General features: G+C 42.2%; 1 protein-coding gene across 1 annotated transcript in view; it reads left to right on the forward strand.

The window, feature by feature from the left end:
* Positions 1-18,998, forward strand: part of LOC143289420 (uncharacterized) — a 203,836-nt gene that overhangs the window by 81,436 nt on the left and 103,402 nt on the right. Inside the window, exons 6-10 of the mRNA XM_076598383.1 lie at positions 1,605-1,800; positions 3,303-3,353; positions 13,893-14,268; positions 14,610-14,699; positions 16,614-16,760. Of these exons, the coding sequence (XP_076454498.1) occupies positions 1,605-1,800; positions 3,303-3,353; positions 13,893-14,268; positions 14,610-14,699; positions 16,614-16,760 (860 nt within the window). The remainder of the gene's footprint in view (positions 1-1,604; positions 1,801-3,302; positions 3,354-13,892; positions 14,269-14,609; positions 14,700-16,613; positions 16,761-18,998) is intronic.

The raw sequence follows: 18,998 nt of genomic DNA on the forward strand, positions 1-18,998 counted from the left end.
GCTCTCACTTTGCTGTTGGCCCAAATGTAAACTTATGTCAGTCTGTGATATAAGCTCAGTGTTGGGCCTCTTGTTCAGCAAGGCCACGTTGATTGCATTCACTGACCGTGCAGTTTCGTTCTCTCTGTGGCCTGAGCCAGTCAGTACTGTTCCCCTCCTCAACCATTTCCCGCCTTCTGACCTATGTAAGACATCCTGTGATTGGCTGGCTGCCGCGCCATCAGACTGCTTTCCATGCAGGTGTTTTATTGGTTGTAAAAAAAAAAAAAAAAAAAAAGAAAGAAAAAAAAATGGAAAAATTATTTTTAGGGAAAAGGAAGGAGAGGATTATTAAAGGAAAACCAGTTTGATTCTCTTGAGGTCATAGATTACTGAGATTGTCTTTCGGCGCATTTTCGTTTTTGATAAATTTCAACAACAACAAAAGAAGAAAAACAAGCATATTAACTGGCACTGATAATGAACCTTGTAAACTAATACATACTAATCAATGTAGTAGTACTGGTAGTAATGATAATGATAACAACAAAACGATGAATATGATTATGAATATATTAATGACAATAATAGTGAATGATACTACTATTACTACTACTACTACTAATGATAATAATGATAATAATAATAATAATAATGTGAATGCTGTTTATTGATTTAGTAGTTGGTTACATTTCATTGATTGAATCATTGATCGATTGATTGGTTTAGGTGTGTGTACATCTTAATATTTTTCGAATAATTCTATGATGTATGCAGTTGATTCAATGATGTTTTTTTTATCATCTTGCCCTAATGGTTCAGTGCAATATTGAGGAATCAGGAGAAATGATAACATACTGAGAGAGAGAGAGAGGGGGGGGGATGAGGGAGAGAGAGAGAGAGACATATATGAATCATATAGTGAGTGAGTGAATGAGAGAGAGAGAGAGAGAGTGGTGAAAGAGAGAAAGTGAGTGGATGAGTGAGTGAGTGAGTGAGAGAAAAACAAATGGCGTACGAGTGAGTGAGTGTGTGATCGAATTAGTGAGAGAAAGAAACGGAGAGAGAGAGGGGGTTAGAGTAGAGAAAGAGAGAAACAAACAGACACAAAGAGAGGAGAAAGAGACAGAGTGAGAGAGTGAGTGAACAGAGGAACGTGGAAGAAGAGAGAGAATGAGAGGCAGACACAGACAGAAAAAACCCCAACCTCACCTCACCTCACTCACACCCAAACCTTCTTTGACTTCTTCCTTCCTTCCTTCCTTCTAGGACTCCCTCCTTTCTTCCTTCCTTCATTTACTAACTCTTTTATACCTTCCTTCTTTCCTTCACTAATTCCTTCCATCCTCCCTTCCTTACTCCCCTTCCTCCCTCCTTTTATTCCTTCCTTCCTTCCTTCCTTCCCTTCCTCCCTCCCCACCTTCCTTCCTTCCTCCCTCCTCCCCACCTTCTTTCCTTCACTGACTCCTTTCTTTCCTTCCTTCTTTACTTCTTTCATTCTTCGATTCATTCTTTCACTGACTTCTTTCTTTCCTTCCTCCATCCTCCCTCCCATCCTTCCTTCCTTCACTAACGCCTTCCTTTTTCCCTTTTTTTCTTCCTTCCTTCCTTCCCTGGCACCACAGAGCTCCTCCGACGTATCAGTGGTGCGGGAGGGGGGGCACCGTCCTCTCACCGCCTCCCGGTCCCTGCAAGGACACAACGACGGCAACTCCGCCAACGACACCACCAGCCTGGGCGACGGCATGTCTCCGCAGCTCCGTCGGCAGCAGCTGAGTCGTCTGGGGGAGACCTTCGATGCTGGCACCTCTGTCTCTAAAAGTGAGTATACTATCGAGTCTAAAAGTGGGCCCTTCTTGATTGGTACTGTCAACTTTAAAAATGAGTCCTTCATGATTCTTGCTTAACTCTTGAAGTGATTCCTTCATGATTCATACTAATGAACTCTGAAAGTGAGTCGCCCGTAATTGATACTAATCAGCTCTAGAAATGAGTCGCCCATAATTCAAACCGATCAACTCTAAAAGCTGGCCGCCCTACTACCCCCTTACAAACCTCGTCCAAGACATAAGTCCTGAGCAAAGGGATTTTTGTTTTGTTGTGGTCAATATATCGTTTAGTTTTATTCCAGTTTCTCAAAGAGTTGTCTGTGCGTTCACCACCACTGCCAGCACCACCAGCCACGCCCACAGTCATCATTTAACCCACCACCAGCCACGCCCACAGTCATCATTTAACCCACCACCAACCACGCCCACAGTCATCATTTAACCCACCACAACCACGCCCACAGTCATCATTTAACCCACCACAACCACGCCCACAGTCATTTGACCCACCACCAACCACGCCCACAGTCATCATTTAACCCACCACCAACCACGCCCACAGTCATCATTTAACCCACCACCAACCACGCCCACAGTCATCATTTAACCCACCACAACCACGCCCACAGTCATCATTTAACCCACCACCAACCACGCCCACAGTCATCATTTAATCCACCACAACCACGCCCACAGTCATCATTTAACCCATCACCAACCACGCCCACAGTCATCATTTAACCCACCACAACCACGCCCACAGTCATCATTTAACCCACCACCAACCACGCCCACAGTCATCATTTAACCCACCACCAACCACGCCCACAGTCATCATTTAACCCACCACCAACCACGCCCACAGTCACCATTTAACCCACCACAACCACGCCCACAGTCACCATTTAACCCACCACAACCACGCCCACAGTCACCATTTAACCCACCACAACCACGCCCACAGTCATCATTTAACCCACCACAACCACGCCCACAGTCATCATTTAACCCACCACCAACCACGCCCACAGTCACCATTTAACCCACCTCCACCCCCCTCAACACCAACAAGGGGATGCCGTGCAGTTGTCAGATATAAGCACCGTGGTGCTTGTAGTTCGCCTGGAGTTGAATTTAATGTGGATTCTGTATCATTCACAACAGTGGCCCACAGTCTATCGTTAGAGAGTATTCAACAGACACCTACTTGCTGTTGCTGAACATACACAGACATTTAGGCAGATAAAGAAACAGGAGAAAAAAGAATATCTGCCAGTTTCTGCTAATTTTATTTTGTGTGTGTATGCTTGCAGTAGTAGCAGTAATTATAGTAGTGGTGGTGGTAGTAGTAGTAGTAGTAGTCGTCAACGTCTTACAACAGTCTTTCAGTAGTCTTCATTATCATCACAACCATCATCTTCATACCGGGACATGTACCACAGTGTTGCCACGTCGTGACTGTCTAACTCGTACTCCTATTGGTTGAACCTGAAGGTCACTTGGAGAAGTCGGACAGATCTCGCTCTCTGCCCCCTGTGTTTGAAGGTACCGTGACTCTTTTTTTTGTGGTTCTGACCCGCCAGGGGGGGTGGCACTTTATCGTCACGTTTGACCAATCACAGGGAGGCGGAGGAGGGCATGGGGGCTTGATCCTTGAGCGGTGTAATTGACGGGCTTTTAGGTTCAATTCTGATTTTACTTTTGTTACAATTTGTTCTCTTCTGTTATGTTACGCTCTGTTTCCATTCCTGCTTCATTTTGTTTCCTGTTTTGGATTATTTGAGTTTTGCGCACAAAGTGTTTGGACAAAGTCAGGAATACCACTATCTTTAGAAGAAAAAAAAAGCTTTTGGAGTAACTTTTATGGTACTTATGATACAGATGAAACAAAGCTACTGGAGTAGCGTTTAGGTTTCTTAAAAGTATAGCAGAAACGGACCTACTGGAGTAACATTTATGATACTTTAGCGCTTTGATTTGTCTCTGCACAAGATTCAGCGCTAAAAAAAGATTCAGCGCAATAAATACCATTATTATTATTATCATTATTAAATATAGAAGAAACGACGGGTGCATTCTGATCCATGACTTTTTAAAAAAATTTGTATAAAGGCCTATATTCTGACATGGATGACCCTCAGGTGAATTTCCCCTTTTGTGAGTATAGATGCGATGATAACGGTTTGAAATTGTTCAGACCTCAGACCCCCCCCCCCCCCCCCCCCCCGTGTTGAGATTAGCTGTCCTGTCAACAGCAAAACAGCGTAAAACACGGATCGGTGTTCAATGGGGGCCGGGTTCATGTAACTTAAAGAAAATCTATTGATCAGTATGGATTGGCATGGCCTTGAGCTTGGATCAGAGTCACGTGCTCAGCTTGAGTTGGATTAATTTTAAGAGAGATCACATGGTTGTCGGCTGGTTACGTTGACAGAACTCTCTCTCTCTCTCTCTCTCTCTCTCTCTCTCTCTCTCTGTGTGTGTGTGTGTGTCTGTCTGTCTGTCTGTATGTATGTCTCTTTCTCTCTTTCTTTCTTTCTTTCTCCCTTTCTTTCTCTCGCTCTCTCTCTCTCTCTGTATGTGTGTGTATGTGTGTATCTCTCTGTCTCTGTCTCTCTGTCTCTGTCTGTCTGTCTGTCTCTCTCTATATATATATGTATGTGTGTGTGTATCTGTCTCTTTCTGTTTCTGTCTCTGTCTCTCTATGCCTCTCTGTGTCTGTGTCTGTCTCTTTCTCTCTCTCTCTCTCTCTCTCTCTGTATGTGTGTGTCTCTCTGTCTCTGTCTCTCTCGCTCTCGCTCTCTCTCTCTCTGTATGTGTGTGTGTATCTCTCTGTCTCTTTCTCGCTCTCGCTCTCTCTCTGTATGTGTGTGTGTATCTCTGTCTCTCTGTCTCTGTCTCTCTCTGTGTATGTGTGTGTATCTCTGTCTCTTTCTCTCTTTTCGTTTCTCTGGCTGTCTCCCCATCTCTCTTTGTCCCCCTCCCTCCCTGAGTACAGCACATGTAGCTTGTCCTTTCTTCCCTTCTTTCTTTGCTTTCTTTCTGTCTGTTTCCTTTCTTCTCCTCCTTTGTCTTCTTTGTTCTGGGGGAGTGGGGGGGTTGGGGGGGGGGGAGAAGCAGTTGATTGTTCAGTTCAGTCTGCATCTGCATGGTCATGTTTGACACAGCAATGAATGTCAGCGCCGTGCATCTCACGGTTGTTGTATCCCTGAGACCTCGACTAAAGCTCGGGTTCAGTGGAAACTAAACAAGAGAGGCAAGGCCTTCAAGACTCACTTGTGATAAATTAAGTCCCCTAGCATTAGTTACAGAGTAATTTCCCTTTTTTTTTACTATCTGTACCAAAACGTTTGCAAAAAATAAATAAAAATTCCATGCTTAGCAAAAGAAGTTCCTGTTTGAACATAAATGATAATAATGACTGCTCTTGTTGTTGGGTCAGAATATCAGATCAAAGCGCCAAGTTTAGAGAATACAAAAAATATGAATATAACAGTAAATGCAGTTTGCATATAATTAGGCTTCATTTTTTATTTTTTGTGCCCATCCCAGAGGTGCAATATTGTTTTAAACAAGATGACTGGAAAGAACTGAATTTTTCCTATTTTTATGCCAAATTTGGTGTCAACTGACAAAGTATTTGCAGAGAAAATGTCAATGTTAAAGTTTACCACGGACACACAGACACACGGACACACACACACACACACACACACACACACAGACAACCGAACACCGGGTTAAAACATACTCACTTTGTTTACACAAGTGAGTCAAAAATTCTGTTCCTGTTCATTTATCTGATTCGAACATGTTTATGGATAAGATGTACTGTATGAGTCAGTTGTATCACAGCTGGGTATTTAAAAAAAAAGAAAGAAAGAAAGATTAGATGGTTCGACCAGGCTAGAAAAGGTCTAAAGATTATAAGCTCATTATGTTATTTGAGTACTTACATCATGAAAACATACTCGAAATATTCTGCATGGGTTTATACGTTTCATGTGAAAGGAGGAAGTGCATGGTTTTGGTTGCTTTCTGATTTACAGAATTTCGTTTTCCGCTTTGCGTTCATTACGTTTTATTTCTTTTCATTTCCAAGGGATTTTTTTTTTTTAAAAAAGGTTTTGGTTTAAATAAACTTTAATTATTCAACAATACACATGATTACAATGCATTGAATGACAAAAGAGCATCAACAAGCTTAAAGCTTATACTGTGCTCACAACGTTGCACTTCAATTTTATCATGACGGCAGATGAACCATATTATGACTTGTATGAAATAACATGCATAAACAGTAATTAATGTAATGATGAAATAAAACAAATAAACAAACAGTACATAATATAGTAAAATAATGCTAATATCAATAAACAAACAGTACATAATATAGTAAAATAATGCTAATATCAATATTAACATGAGATTAAATTTGTTATCACCAAAGTAATTGGCCTAATAGAAGAAAAACACGAAGAAGAAGAAGAAAATTTAGAAGAATGGAGGGTAAGGTGGTGGAGGAGAGGGAACAGAGGGGAGAGGAGAAATTCTAACAGATCATTGGCCAATCCATTCACCTTGAATATTTGGTCAGTCAAAAAATTCAACATATATTTTACGAATAGAATCATGTTGTATTCTTTCTTCACAATACTTTCTAAGCTAAAATCTATTTGAATCGGAGATAAACTGGTGGACAGTTTGAAATATGAATATATTTGTATGATTTTGGAGAACAGGATCTCCATGCAACAGAATTTTAACGTGAATGTAGTTTGGAGATAAATTTAAGATTGTGTTTGCCCGAGCCATATGAAAGTCTTGACAAAATAATAAATAATGTTCAGCAGTTTCGCTTGCAGTGCCACAAGCACAAAGTGGGTCGTTTATTAAATGTCTGTTGAACATATCTTCTCTTAAGTCACTAATCCCTAGACGAAGTCGACAGTGAATGATTTGTTCCTTCCGTTTACCATAGTAGTAATAGCTAGGCACTACAGCATCGTTAGCACATAGGTAATGTTTAAGCTGGCTTAAGGAATTGCTGCTTTTATCTACTTTTTTTTCCGCGTCTTTATTTCGTTTGGCAGAACTCTGTATTGTTGTTGTTGGAGCACTAAGTATAGTCAGGGGTAGAGAGAGATGGTGCCTTTCTGTCTGTGAGGTGGTTTGATAGTATCTGTTTTGGGTATTGTGTTCATGTGTGTATATATATATATTTTTTTTATTCTTCTAATTTTTCTGAGGGAAAGGTGATTTGTCATTGGTTTGTGACGATGGTGTTCTACACTTGATCGTGGATATTTTCAGGCTCACTGGAGACAGGAGTTTGAGAGAGAGAGAGAGAGAGAGAGAGAGAGAGAGATGGATACGGATAATGTATTCAAGAATGGCCACGGCCTTTTTTTTAGTTGGGTATAGTGACTATATATTCATTACAAAATCATAGCAAATGGTTCAGTCAAACAAAATGGAATCGTGTACTGAAGAACTTATTTGAAGGTGTATACACACACACACACACACACACACACACACACACACACATATATATATATATATATATATATATATATATATATATATATATATATATATATATATATATATATATTGGAATTGAGATTCCGCGATGTTTCGTTCCTAGTCGGTCTTTCCAGCCATCGAGGGGTCAGATGAATGTTCTTTGGCACTGGGTTCAATTCTCGGGTTTCACACACAGCGTGTTCACTGTCTTTAGGGGAGTCTCTTTTCTCTCAGTTTCTGCATTCGTGGCCTTCATCTCCCACCTTTCACTCGCTTCTGAGAATGTGCTTTAACATGTGTGACCGTTTGTTGTTGGGGATGATTTCGTTATGTGATAGTATCGTCAGAGAAAGTGTGGTGTGGTGGGGGGGAGGGGGGGAGGGGTGGGGGGGGGGTATATATTCTGTGTGACTTTGAAAGGGTTGGTTGTTTCACTCGGTGATGCTGCTGTTTTGTCACCTGATTTCTGTTCAAAAGAGTGCTTTCTTTTTGTGGCAAGCAGTTCGTACCCGTCCAATTTTTTTCATTTTACTCCCGGGCTTTTCTTATGCTAATTGGGTTGTTGTTCTCTTTCTTGTTTCGTTTTGTTTCACTCACTATGTGCACGATCCTTTGGTATTTCTCAGTCCAATATATATATATATTTTTAATCCTTCTTATCTGAAAGTTAAATCATCCTGTGTCGATTTGATACCATGAAGAGTGTCCGTATCCGTAGGCAACATGATACTTATTGTTGACGATGATGCACTTCTATTTTGTTTTGAACACCGGATATATATATATATATATATATATATATATATATATATATATGTGCGTGTGTGTGTGTGTGTGTGTGTGTGTGTGTGTGTGTGTGTTCAGAAGCTGCTCGGAATTCTTATGCATGTTCGAAAATCTTGATATTGATTGTTGATTCCATTTATGCTCAAAATTCTGTACAGACGGTTGATCATTCCTCATGCACATAGCGTGTGTGTGTGTGTGTGTGTGTGTGTGTGTGTGTGTGTGTGTGTGTGTGTGTGTGTGTGTGATAGAGAAACGAAGCAAAACGAAATTTTATTTTACCAGGGTAATGAGATAATCAAATACATATGCTTTTTTTCACCCAGCCCTGAATAAACAAAACAAAACAAAAACAAAAAAAAAAAAAAAAGAAGAAAAACACGTCCAAAATGCAAATATCAAGTGTAAGAAAAAAGATCACATTAGGGCGGAGAGAGAGAGAGAGAGAGAGAGAGAGAGAGAGAGAGAGAGAGTTTTAATCGTAAAGGCCATCGACCAATACACCTGCATACATAACCACACACACACACACACACACACACACACACACACACACAAAAGAGACAGAGACAAAGAGAGAAGTGAGCAGTTCACGAAACGTTACTCACAAGATTTTATACTGGCAACCATTCAGCCAACTGTTACACCAGCATAGAATGTAAAAAAAAAAAAAAAAAAAGTATGGCTTTCGAGGCAGCTTATGTGATCTTGTGGTGCAGCATGTCAATGTCCGTGCATTTAGGTCAAATGTCCCATAGCCCTGTACAGCCGCAAGGGCAGTAAATTTATGTCCACTGTGTCCAAGGATCGATCGGTATAGGAAGGCGGGACCTGATTTTCTCCTTTCGCAGTTTTAACCTTCTCCAACCTGAGTCAGCTTCCCAGTCACACCTGATTAGATTTACATGAATGCATTAGTTGTATAGAAAATGTATCTAGAAATCGATTTAAGAAATTACTTATATAGATTCAAATAATCATTATTACCAATGTTGTGTAAACACAAAGAATGCAGCTAATCCCAAACATTTTTTTTCTAAATTTGACACCAGCAGCACATTCAAGACAAATTACAAGTCTAATGTATAGAATTCGTTTAAATGCCTTTCGTACAAAATTTTAGAATTGCTGAGGTGATGTTGGTTTGTTTGGTTTTTTGTTGTTGTTGTTGTTGGTTTGGTGGTGGTGGTTGTTTGTTTTTGGCGGGGAGGGGGGGGGGGTGAGGGGGGATGGCTGGGGGTTTGGGGGGTTAGGTTTTGGGAAGGATGAAGGAGGGGGTGGGGAGGGGGGGGTTGGACAGGTGGTGGTTCGACCGGGGATAGGTGCATGACCATGCATATGTTATAAAGTGTGTTTGTGTGTGTGTGTGTGTGTGTGTGTGTGGTTTGTATGTGTGTGTGTGTGTGTGGTTTGTGTGTGTGTGTGTGTGTGTGTGTGTGTGGTTTGTGTGTGTGTGTGTGTGTGTGTGTGTTGTGTGTGTGTGTGTGTGGTTTGTGTGTGTGTGTGTGTGTGTGTGTGTTGTGTGTGTGTGTGTGTGTGTGTGTGTGGTTTGTGTGTGTGTGTGTGTGTGTGTGTGTGTGTGTGTGTGTGTGTGTGTGTGTGTGCTTCAGTAGTGATTCGATTATTCAGCACTTTATGTGAAGCGGTCGTTTGGACTGCTATCATTGATCGTGATGGCTTGATTCGATTTGAATTGAACCCACGATGGTGTTTTGGATTTTCGTTGGTGGAATATTTGACTTGTGGAGTACACTGCTGAATGTTTCGTTATGTGGGTTCTGTTGTGGTGAATTATGGAGTGTTGAGTAATATTGGGTTGGGTTTTGCTGTAACTGCTGAGTGCACAGTTATGTGGGTTCTATTGTGTTGAATTGTGGAGTGTTGAGTAATATTGGGATGAGTTCTACTGTAACTACTGAATACTTCGTTATGTCGGTTCTGTTGAGTTGAATTATTGAGTGTTAAGTAATATAGGGATGAGTTCTGCAGTAACTGCTAAATACTTCGTTATTTGGGTTCTATTGTGATGAATTGTGGAGTGTTGAGAAATATAGGGATGAGTTCTACTGTGACTGCTGAATGCTTAGTTATATGGGTTCTATTGTGTTGAATTGTGGAGTGTTGAGTAATATAGGGATGAGTTCTGCTGTAACTGCTGAATGCTCAGTTATGTGGGTTGTATTGTGTTGAATTATGAAGTGTTGAGTAATATAGGGATGAGTTCTACTGTAACTGCTCAATGCTCAGTTATGTGGGTTCTGTTGTGTTGAATTATGGAGTGTTGAGTAATATAGGGATGAGTTCTACTGTAACTGCTGAATGCTCAGTTATGTGGGTTGTATTGTGTTGAATTATGGAGTGTTGAGTAATATAGGGATGAGTTCTACTGTAACTGCTGAATGCTCAGTTATGTGGGTTGTATTGTGTTGAATTATGGAGTGTTGAGTAATATAGGGATGAGTTTTACTGTAACTGCTGAATGCTCAGTTAGTGGGTTCTGTTGTGTTGAATTATGGAGTGTTGAGTAATATAGGGATGAGTTTTACTGTAACTGCTGAATGCTCAGTTAGTGGGTTCTGTTGTGTTGAATTATGGAGTGTTGAGTAATATAGGGATGAGTTCTACTGTAACTGCTGAATGCACAGTTATGTGGGTTCTATTGTGATGAATTATGGAGTGTTGAGTAATATAGGGATGAGTTCTACTGTAACTGCTGAATGCACAATTATGTGGGTTCTGTTGTGTTGAATTATGGAGTGTTGAGTAATATAGGGATGAGTTCTACTGTAACTGCTGAATGCACAATTATATGGGTTCTATTTTGTTGAATTACAGAGTGTTGAGTAATATAGGGGTGATTTCTACTGTAACTGTTGAATGCACAGTTATGTGGGTTCTATTGTGATGAATTGTGGAGTGTTGAGAAATATAGGGATGAGTTCTACTGTAACTGCTGAATGCTTAGTTATATGGGTTCTATTTTGTTGAATTACGGAGTGTTGAGAAATATAGGGGTGATTTCTACTGTCCATAGTTGTGTTGTGATGAATTCAGCAGTATCCAGAGTCCTGTGGTGATCAGTGCACAGTTCTGCTGACGATGAATTGTGTGTCATGGAGTCACGGAAGAAGGTGGCAGAATGGTTAAGACGCTCACCTGCCATCACAGTGTCCGTGAGGGTCTGGGTTCGAATCCTTTCTCTGGCCCTTTCTCCCAAGTTTTGACTGGAAAAAAAAATCAAACTGAGCGTCTAGTCTTTCGTATGAGACGATAAACCGAGGTCCCGTGTGCAGCACGCACTTAGCGCACTGAAAAAAAGACGCCACTGCAAAATTCTGTAGAAGAAATCCACTCTGATAGGTACACAGAATATACATGCGTGCACTTCAGGACTGACCAGCACGTTGGGTTACGCTGCTGGTCAGGCATCTGCCTAGCAGATGTGGTGTAGCGTATATGGATTTGTTCGAACGCAGTGACGGCTCCTTGAGAAACTGAAACTGAAACCGATGAATTGTGTGTTTTAAAGTTGGTGGATTCTGCAGCAGACAGTTTCAGTTTCAGTAGCTGAAGGAGGCGTCACTGCGTTCGGACAAATCCATATACGCTACACCACAGATGCCTGACCAGCAGCGTAACCCAACGCGCTTAGTCAGGCCTTGAGAAAAAAAGAGAAAAAAAAAGAGATAAATTCATTTTAAAAAAAAGAAAAAAAGAGAGATAAATTCATAAAAAAAAAGAACTACTACTAATAATAACAATATGTATAAGACGCAAAAACTTGATGAAATCAACTATAAGCGTACAAAATAACGTAGAATAAAATAACTAACTAAATAACTAAGTAACTAAATAATAATAATGTAATTGAAAAATAAAATAAAATAGAATAAAATAAACAGCAGACAGCTGTGTGGGATAAATTCTGCGTTGCGGAGTTTGTTTCCAGTCATTTTACTGTTGTGTTAGTGAAGTTCTTTGTGCAGCGAGTTCTGTGGTAATGTTCTCGCTATCCCTTTGTCAGCTCACATTTCTACAGTCATATTATCATCAGCTTTGTGTAAACTCAGAGATGTCTTGTACTTTGGTTTTTTTACTCATCAGTTTCAGTTTCAGTAGCTCAAGGAGGCGTCACTGCGGTCGGACAAATCCATATACGCTACACCACATCTGCCAAGCAGATGCCCTGACCAGCAGCGTAACCCAACGCGCTTAGTCAGGCCTTGAGAAAAAAGAGATAAATTCATAAAAAAAAGAAAAATTCACAAAAAAAAGAAAAAAAAAGAAAAATTCATAAAAAAAAGAACTACTACTACTAATGATAATATGTATAAGGCGCAAAACTTGATGAAGTCAACTATAAGCGTACAAAATAGCATAAAATAAAATAACTAACTAACTAACTAAATAATAATAATAATGTAACTAAAAAAATAAAATAAAATAGAATAAACAGCAGACAGCTGTGTGGGATAAATTCTGCGTTGCGGAGTTTGTTTCCAGTCATTTTACTGTTGTGTTAGTGAAGTTCTTTGTGCAGCGAGTTCTGTGGTAATGTTCTCGCTATCCCTTTGTCAGCTCACATTTCTACAGTCATATTATCATCAGCTTTGTGTAAACTCAGAGATGTCTTGTACTTTGGTTTTTTTACTCATCAGTTTCAGTTTCAGTTTCAGTAGCTCAAGGAGGCGTCACTGCGTTCGGACAAATCCATATACGCTTACACCACATCTGCCAAGCAGATGCCTGACCAGCAGCGTAACCCAACGCGCTTAGTCAGACCTTGAGAAAATAAAATAAAATAAAATAAAATAAAATAATAATGATAATGATAATGATAATAATAATCACGTTGAGTGTGTGTTCCGACGGGCGCAATAGCCAAGTGGTTAAAGCGTTGGACTGTCAATCTGCGGGTCCCGGGTTCGAATCACGGTGACGGCGCCTGGTGGGTGAAGGGTGGAGATTTTTACGATCTCCCAGGTCAACATATGTGCAGACCTGCTAGTGCCTGAACCCCCTTCGTGTGTATATGCATGCAGAAGATCAAATACGCACGTTAAAGATCCCGTAATCCATGTCAGCGTTCGGTGGGTTATGGAAACAAGAACATACCCAGCATGCACACCCCAGAAAACGGAGTATGGCTGCCTACATGGCGGGGTAAAGAACGGTCATACACGTAAAAGCCCACTCGTGTGTATGCGAGTGAACGTGGGAGTTGCAGCCCACGAACGCAGAAGAAGAAACAGAAAAGAAGAAGAGTGTGTGTTCCATATCTGATGTGTGTGTATTCACGTGAGCATTGTGATGTGTCAGTAACTTCTGCATTCCCTTCTCTCTGTGTGTGTGTGTGTCTCTCTCTGTGTCTTTTTGTGTCTGTCTCTATCTCTGTTTCTGTCTGTCTGTCTGTTCTATTCGTCTCTCTCTGTGTCTCTCTCCGGCTCTGTCGCGCGTCTGTCCGTTTATGTGTTGATAAGTATGTTCGTGTGTGTGTGTGTGTGTGTGTGTGTGTGTGTGTGTGTGTGTGTGCGTGCGTTCATGTGTGTGTTTTGTTCATGTGTGTGTGTGTGTGTGTGTGTGTGCACGTTGTGCGTGCATGTGTGTGTGTGTGTGTGTGTGTGTACGATGTATATGTGTGTGTGTCTGTCTGTCCGTGTCTGTACGATGTGTGTGTGTGTGTGTGTGTGTGTGTGTGTGTGTGTGTACGATGTGTGTACGATGTGTGTCTGTCCGTGTCTGTACGATGTGTGTGTGTGCTGACGACAGAGTCCCACCACGGGGAGCCCTTCTCCTCCTTCTCCCGCCAGCTCTCCGTCAGCATGGAGGGGACAGAACTCCTGCAGAGGCACCACCACCACCACCACCACCGCCCCCAGCACCGTCCCCGCCCCCAGACCATGTACCACAACAGCAGCAACGCTTACCCCCACCCCCAAAGCCACCCCACCCCTCTCCCCTCCGTGGACCACTCGAGCAGCGGCAGCACCGCGGACAGCGATGACGTCATTGCGGAGGAAGCGTTACGTCATCAGGAGGGGGTGACGTCATCGGGAGGGGGCCCTGGTGGCGGTGGTGGTGAGGGGGAGAGGGGTGAGGCAGGGGAGGGAACCGCGGCCACGGTGGACCCATCGAGCATGGGAAGGTGTGTGTGTGTGTGTGTGTGTGTGTGTGTGTGTGTGTTTGGAAATCTTAAGGAAATGAGGAAATCAAGCATCAGTTTTTTGGATACGCTAGTTAAAAAGCTTTATTAACAAGCTGCATGCCTATATCTGTAATCCATGTTATTTGAATTTTCTTGAGAACTGTTCTTTCTTTATTGTAATATTTGATTTGTGAAACGCACTCACACACACAGAGGAAGTATGTCCTGTGATGGTTTCTCTACCTGCTTATTTACCCCTCTCTCTCTCTCTCTCTCTCTCTCTCTCTCTCTCTCTCTCTCTCTCTCTCTCTGTGTGTGTGTGTGTGTGTGTGTGTTGCCAGTTCCTTGTCAGTTTCGACAGATTCGGCCATCGACAAGGGCGACAACACTGATTTGGCCTCAAGAGTGCAGGAACTTGAGAAAGAGCTCATGTGAGTGGTTTGACGTTGCGGAGTGTGTGTGTGTGTGTGTGTGTGTGTATTATATAATCTTCTTTCTCTCTTTGTTCACTGAACGTTCCTTTCCTGTGTACTGAAGACATTTGTTGAAGTTAGGTGCGAGATGTATATCTCATTAACATAGCCTGAACGATACTGATGATACACCAATAAAACGCAGCAGAGTGACCATAGAGGTTCCAACATGACATGACCGTGAAACGAAACAGTCTGGATACTGTCGACAGTACTGATGCACGGACGATGACATGACGCGATGATTGCAAATGATACGTGATTGTACGAGCAATGATGTGCTGAAGACGTTATGATGACAAAGACATCACGTTTATGATGATGATGATGATGTGATGATGTGATGATGATTGGGATAGTGTGTGATGACGATGAGATGTATGTGTGTGTGTGTGTGTGTGTGTGTGTGTGTGGTGTTTAATGTGTGTGTCCTATGTGTTTGCCTCTCTGTGTATGTGTCTGTGTCTGTATGAGTCCGTATGTACGTTCGTTGTGTTTATATCGTGATGTGAATTCGAGCGTGCGGGTAATGGACGCCCGCGCTGCTTAAGTGTATGTGTGTGTGCGCGCCGCTGGTCACTGAGCAAAGCACAGTGCAGCCCAAGCGAGAACCGCAGACGTCTTCCAGACATTCTTGGAGAGGGTCTCTTCTTGATCCTGGACGAACTGGCAGCTTGAGATCCGACATGGCGTTTGACAGCAGGACGTACGTGTAGACTGTGCCACATGAGACTGAACACTTATGACAGCAAGAGACGGTATTTAATGTGACAACAGAGAATAAACTATAGACAGCAAAGACTATGTTAGATGTAATCCGAGAACTAAACCTATGCAGAAAGTACGGTTTGTGTAGAACGTGACAACACAGAGATAAACACGTTATGACCAGCAAAGACGTTGTCGTGACTGTGCACACAGAACTCCTCTCCTTCGGAGTGGCTGTGGACCAAATGACACATGGAGAGGTTTTTAAACCACCAGCACCCACCCCACACACAAATATGTGTGTGTGTGTGTGTGTGTGTGTGTGTGTGTTTTCCATTCCATTATGCATTATGTAAATACAAAGACATGCGGGCGTGGATTTAATATTTTATTCTATTATTGCATAACTTGCTTCATCCAGTGAGCCCAACAGGTCATGGTGCGGTGTCCAGTTTAAAAAAAACAACTTGGGATTGACCACGATTATATATATAATCTTCTTTCTCTCTTTCTTTCACTGAATCTTCCTTTCCTGTTGGTACTGAAGACATTTAGTTAGAAGCTTAGGATGCCGAGAATGATGATAACTCATTTGAACATAGCCATGAAACGATACTGATGAATAACACCAAAATGAAAAAACGCAGCAGATGATGACCATAAGAATGGTTCCAACAATGACAGTGACCCATGAAACGAAAACAGTTATGATGATAATGTTGACAGTACTGATGACGATGACGATGACGATGACGACGATGATTGCGAGAATGATACGTGATTGTGACGGAGCAAATGATGGTGTGAAAGGACGGTTATGATGATAAAGACATCAACGGTTATGATGATGATGATGATGATGATGATGATGATGATGATGATGATGATGGTTGGGATAGTGATGGTGATGATGATGATGATGGTATGTGTGTGTGTGTGTGTGTGTGTGTGTGTGTGTGTGTGTGTGTGTGTGTGTGTGTGTCCTATGTGTTTGCCTCTGTCTGTGTGTGTGTGTGTGTGTGTCTGTATGAGTCCGTATGTGACTGTGTGCGCTTGTGTTTATATGCGTGAGTGTGAATGCGTGCGTGTGCGCGTGTAATGGCGCCGCGCGTGCTTATATGTGTATGTGTGTGTGTGTGCGCGCGCGTGTGTGCACGTGAGCAGAAGCAGCAAGTGCCAGCTGGCCAAGGCGATGAACCGGCAGACGTGCTTCCAGGACATCTTGAAGCAGAAGGATGAGATCATCTTGGACCTGGACGAAAAGCTGGGCAAGCTTGGAGGATCCGACATGGCTTATGACAGCAAGAGACGGTACGTGTAGACTGTGACACACAGAGCACTGAACACTTATGACAGCAAGAGACGGTATGTGTAGACTGTGACACACAGAGAGAACTAAACACTTATGACAGCAAGAGACGGTATGTGTAGACTGTGACACAGAGAGAACTAAACACTTATGACAGCAAGAGACGGTATGTGTAGACTGTGACACACAGAGAACTAAACACTTATGACAGCAAGAGACGGTACGTGTAGACTGTGACACACAGAGAACTAAACACTTATGACAGCAAGAGACGGTATGTGTAGACTGTGACACAGAGAGAACTGAACACTTATGACAGCAAGAGACGGTATGTGTAGACTGTGACACAGAGAGAACTGAACACTTATGACAGCAAGAGACGGTATGTGTAGACTGTGACACAGAGAGAACTGAACACTTATGACAGCAAGAGACGGTATGTGTAGACTGTGACACACAGAGAACTGAACACTTATGACAGCAAGAGACGGTATGTGTAGACTGTGACACACAGAGAGAACTGAACACTTATGACAGCAAGAGACGGTATGTGTAGACTGTGACACACAGAGAACTGAACACTTCTGACAGCAAGAGACGGTATGTGTAGACTGTGACACACAGAGAACTGAACACTTATGACAGCAAGAGACGGTATGTGTAGACTGTGACACACAGAGAACTGAACACTTATGACAGCAAGAGACGGTATGTGTAGACTGTGACACAGAGAGAACTGAACACTTATGACAGCAAGAGACGGTATGTGTAGACTGTGACACACAGAGAGAACTGAACACTTATGACAGCAAGAGACGGTATGTGTAGACTGTGACACACAGAGAACTGAACACTTATGACAGCAAGAGACGGTATGTGTAGACTGTGACACAGAGAGAACTAAACACTTATGACAGCAAGAGACGGTATGTGTAGACTGTGACACAGAGAGAACTGAACACTTATGACAGCAAGAGACGGTATGTGTAGACTGTGACACACAGAGAACTGAACACTTATGACAGCAAGAGACGGTATGTGTAGACTGTGACACAGAGAGAACTCAACACTTATGACAGCAAGAGACGGTATGTGTAGACTGTGACACACAGAGAACTGAACACTTATGACAGCAAGAGACGGTATGTGTAGACTGTGACACAGAGAGAACTGAACACTTATGACAGCAAGAGACGGTATGTGTAGACTGTGACACAGAGAGAACTGAACACTTATGACAGCAAGAGACGGTATGTGTAGACTGTGACACACAGAGAACTAAACACTTATGACAGCAAGAGACGGTACGTGTAGACTGTGACACAGAGAGAACTAAACACTTATGACAGCAAGAGACGGTATGTGTAGACTGTGACACACAGAGAACTAAACTCTTATGACAGCAAGAGACGGTATGTGTAGACTGTGACACAGAGAGAACTAAACACTTATGACAGCAAGAGACGGTATGTGTAGACTGTGACACACAGAGAACTAAACTCTTATGACAGCAAGAGACGGTATGTGTAGACTGTGACACAGAGAGAACTAAACACTTATGACAGCAAGAGACGGTATGTGTAGACTGTGACACACAGAGAGAACTGAACACTTATGACAGCAAGAGACGGTATGTGTAGACTGTGACACACAGAGAACTGAACACTTATGACAGCAAGAGACGGTATGTGTAGACTGTGACACACAGAGAACTGAACACTTATGACAGCAAGAGACGGTATGTGTAGACTGTGACTTAAAGAGAACTGAACACTTATGACAGCAAGAGACGGTATGTGTAGACTGTGACTTAAAGAGAACTGAACACTTATGACAGCAAGAGACGGTATGTGTAGACTGTGACTTAGAGAGAACTGAACACTTATGACAGCAAGAGACGGTATGTGTAGACTGTGACTTAGAGAGAACTAAACACTTATGACAGCAAGAGACGGTACGTGTAGACTGTGACACAGAGAGAACTGAACACTTATGACAGCAAGAGACGGTATGTGTAGACTGTGACACAGAGAGAACTGAACACTTATGACAGCAAGAGACGGTATGTGTAGACTGTGACACAGAGAGAACTGAACACTTATGACAGCAAGAGACGGTATGTGTAGACTGTGACACACAGAGAGAACTAAACACTTACGACAGCAAGAGACGGTATGTGTAGACTGTGACACAGAGAGAACTGAACACTTACGACAGCAAGAGACGGTATGTGTAGACTG

Source organism: Babylonia areolata, chromosome 14 (assembly GCF_041734735.1).
Source record: "Babylonia areolata isolate BAREFJ2019XMU chromosome 14, ASM4173473v1, whole genome shotgun sequence".
Lineage (NCBI taxonomy): Eukaryota > Metazoa > Mollusca > Gastropoda > Neogastropoda > Buccinidae > Babylonia > Babylonia areolata.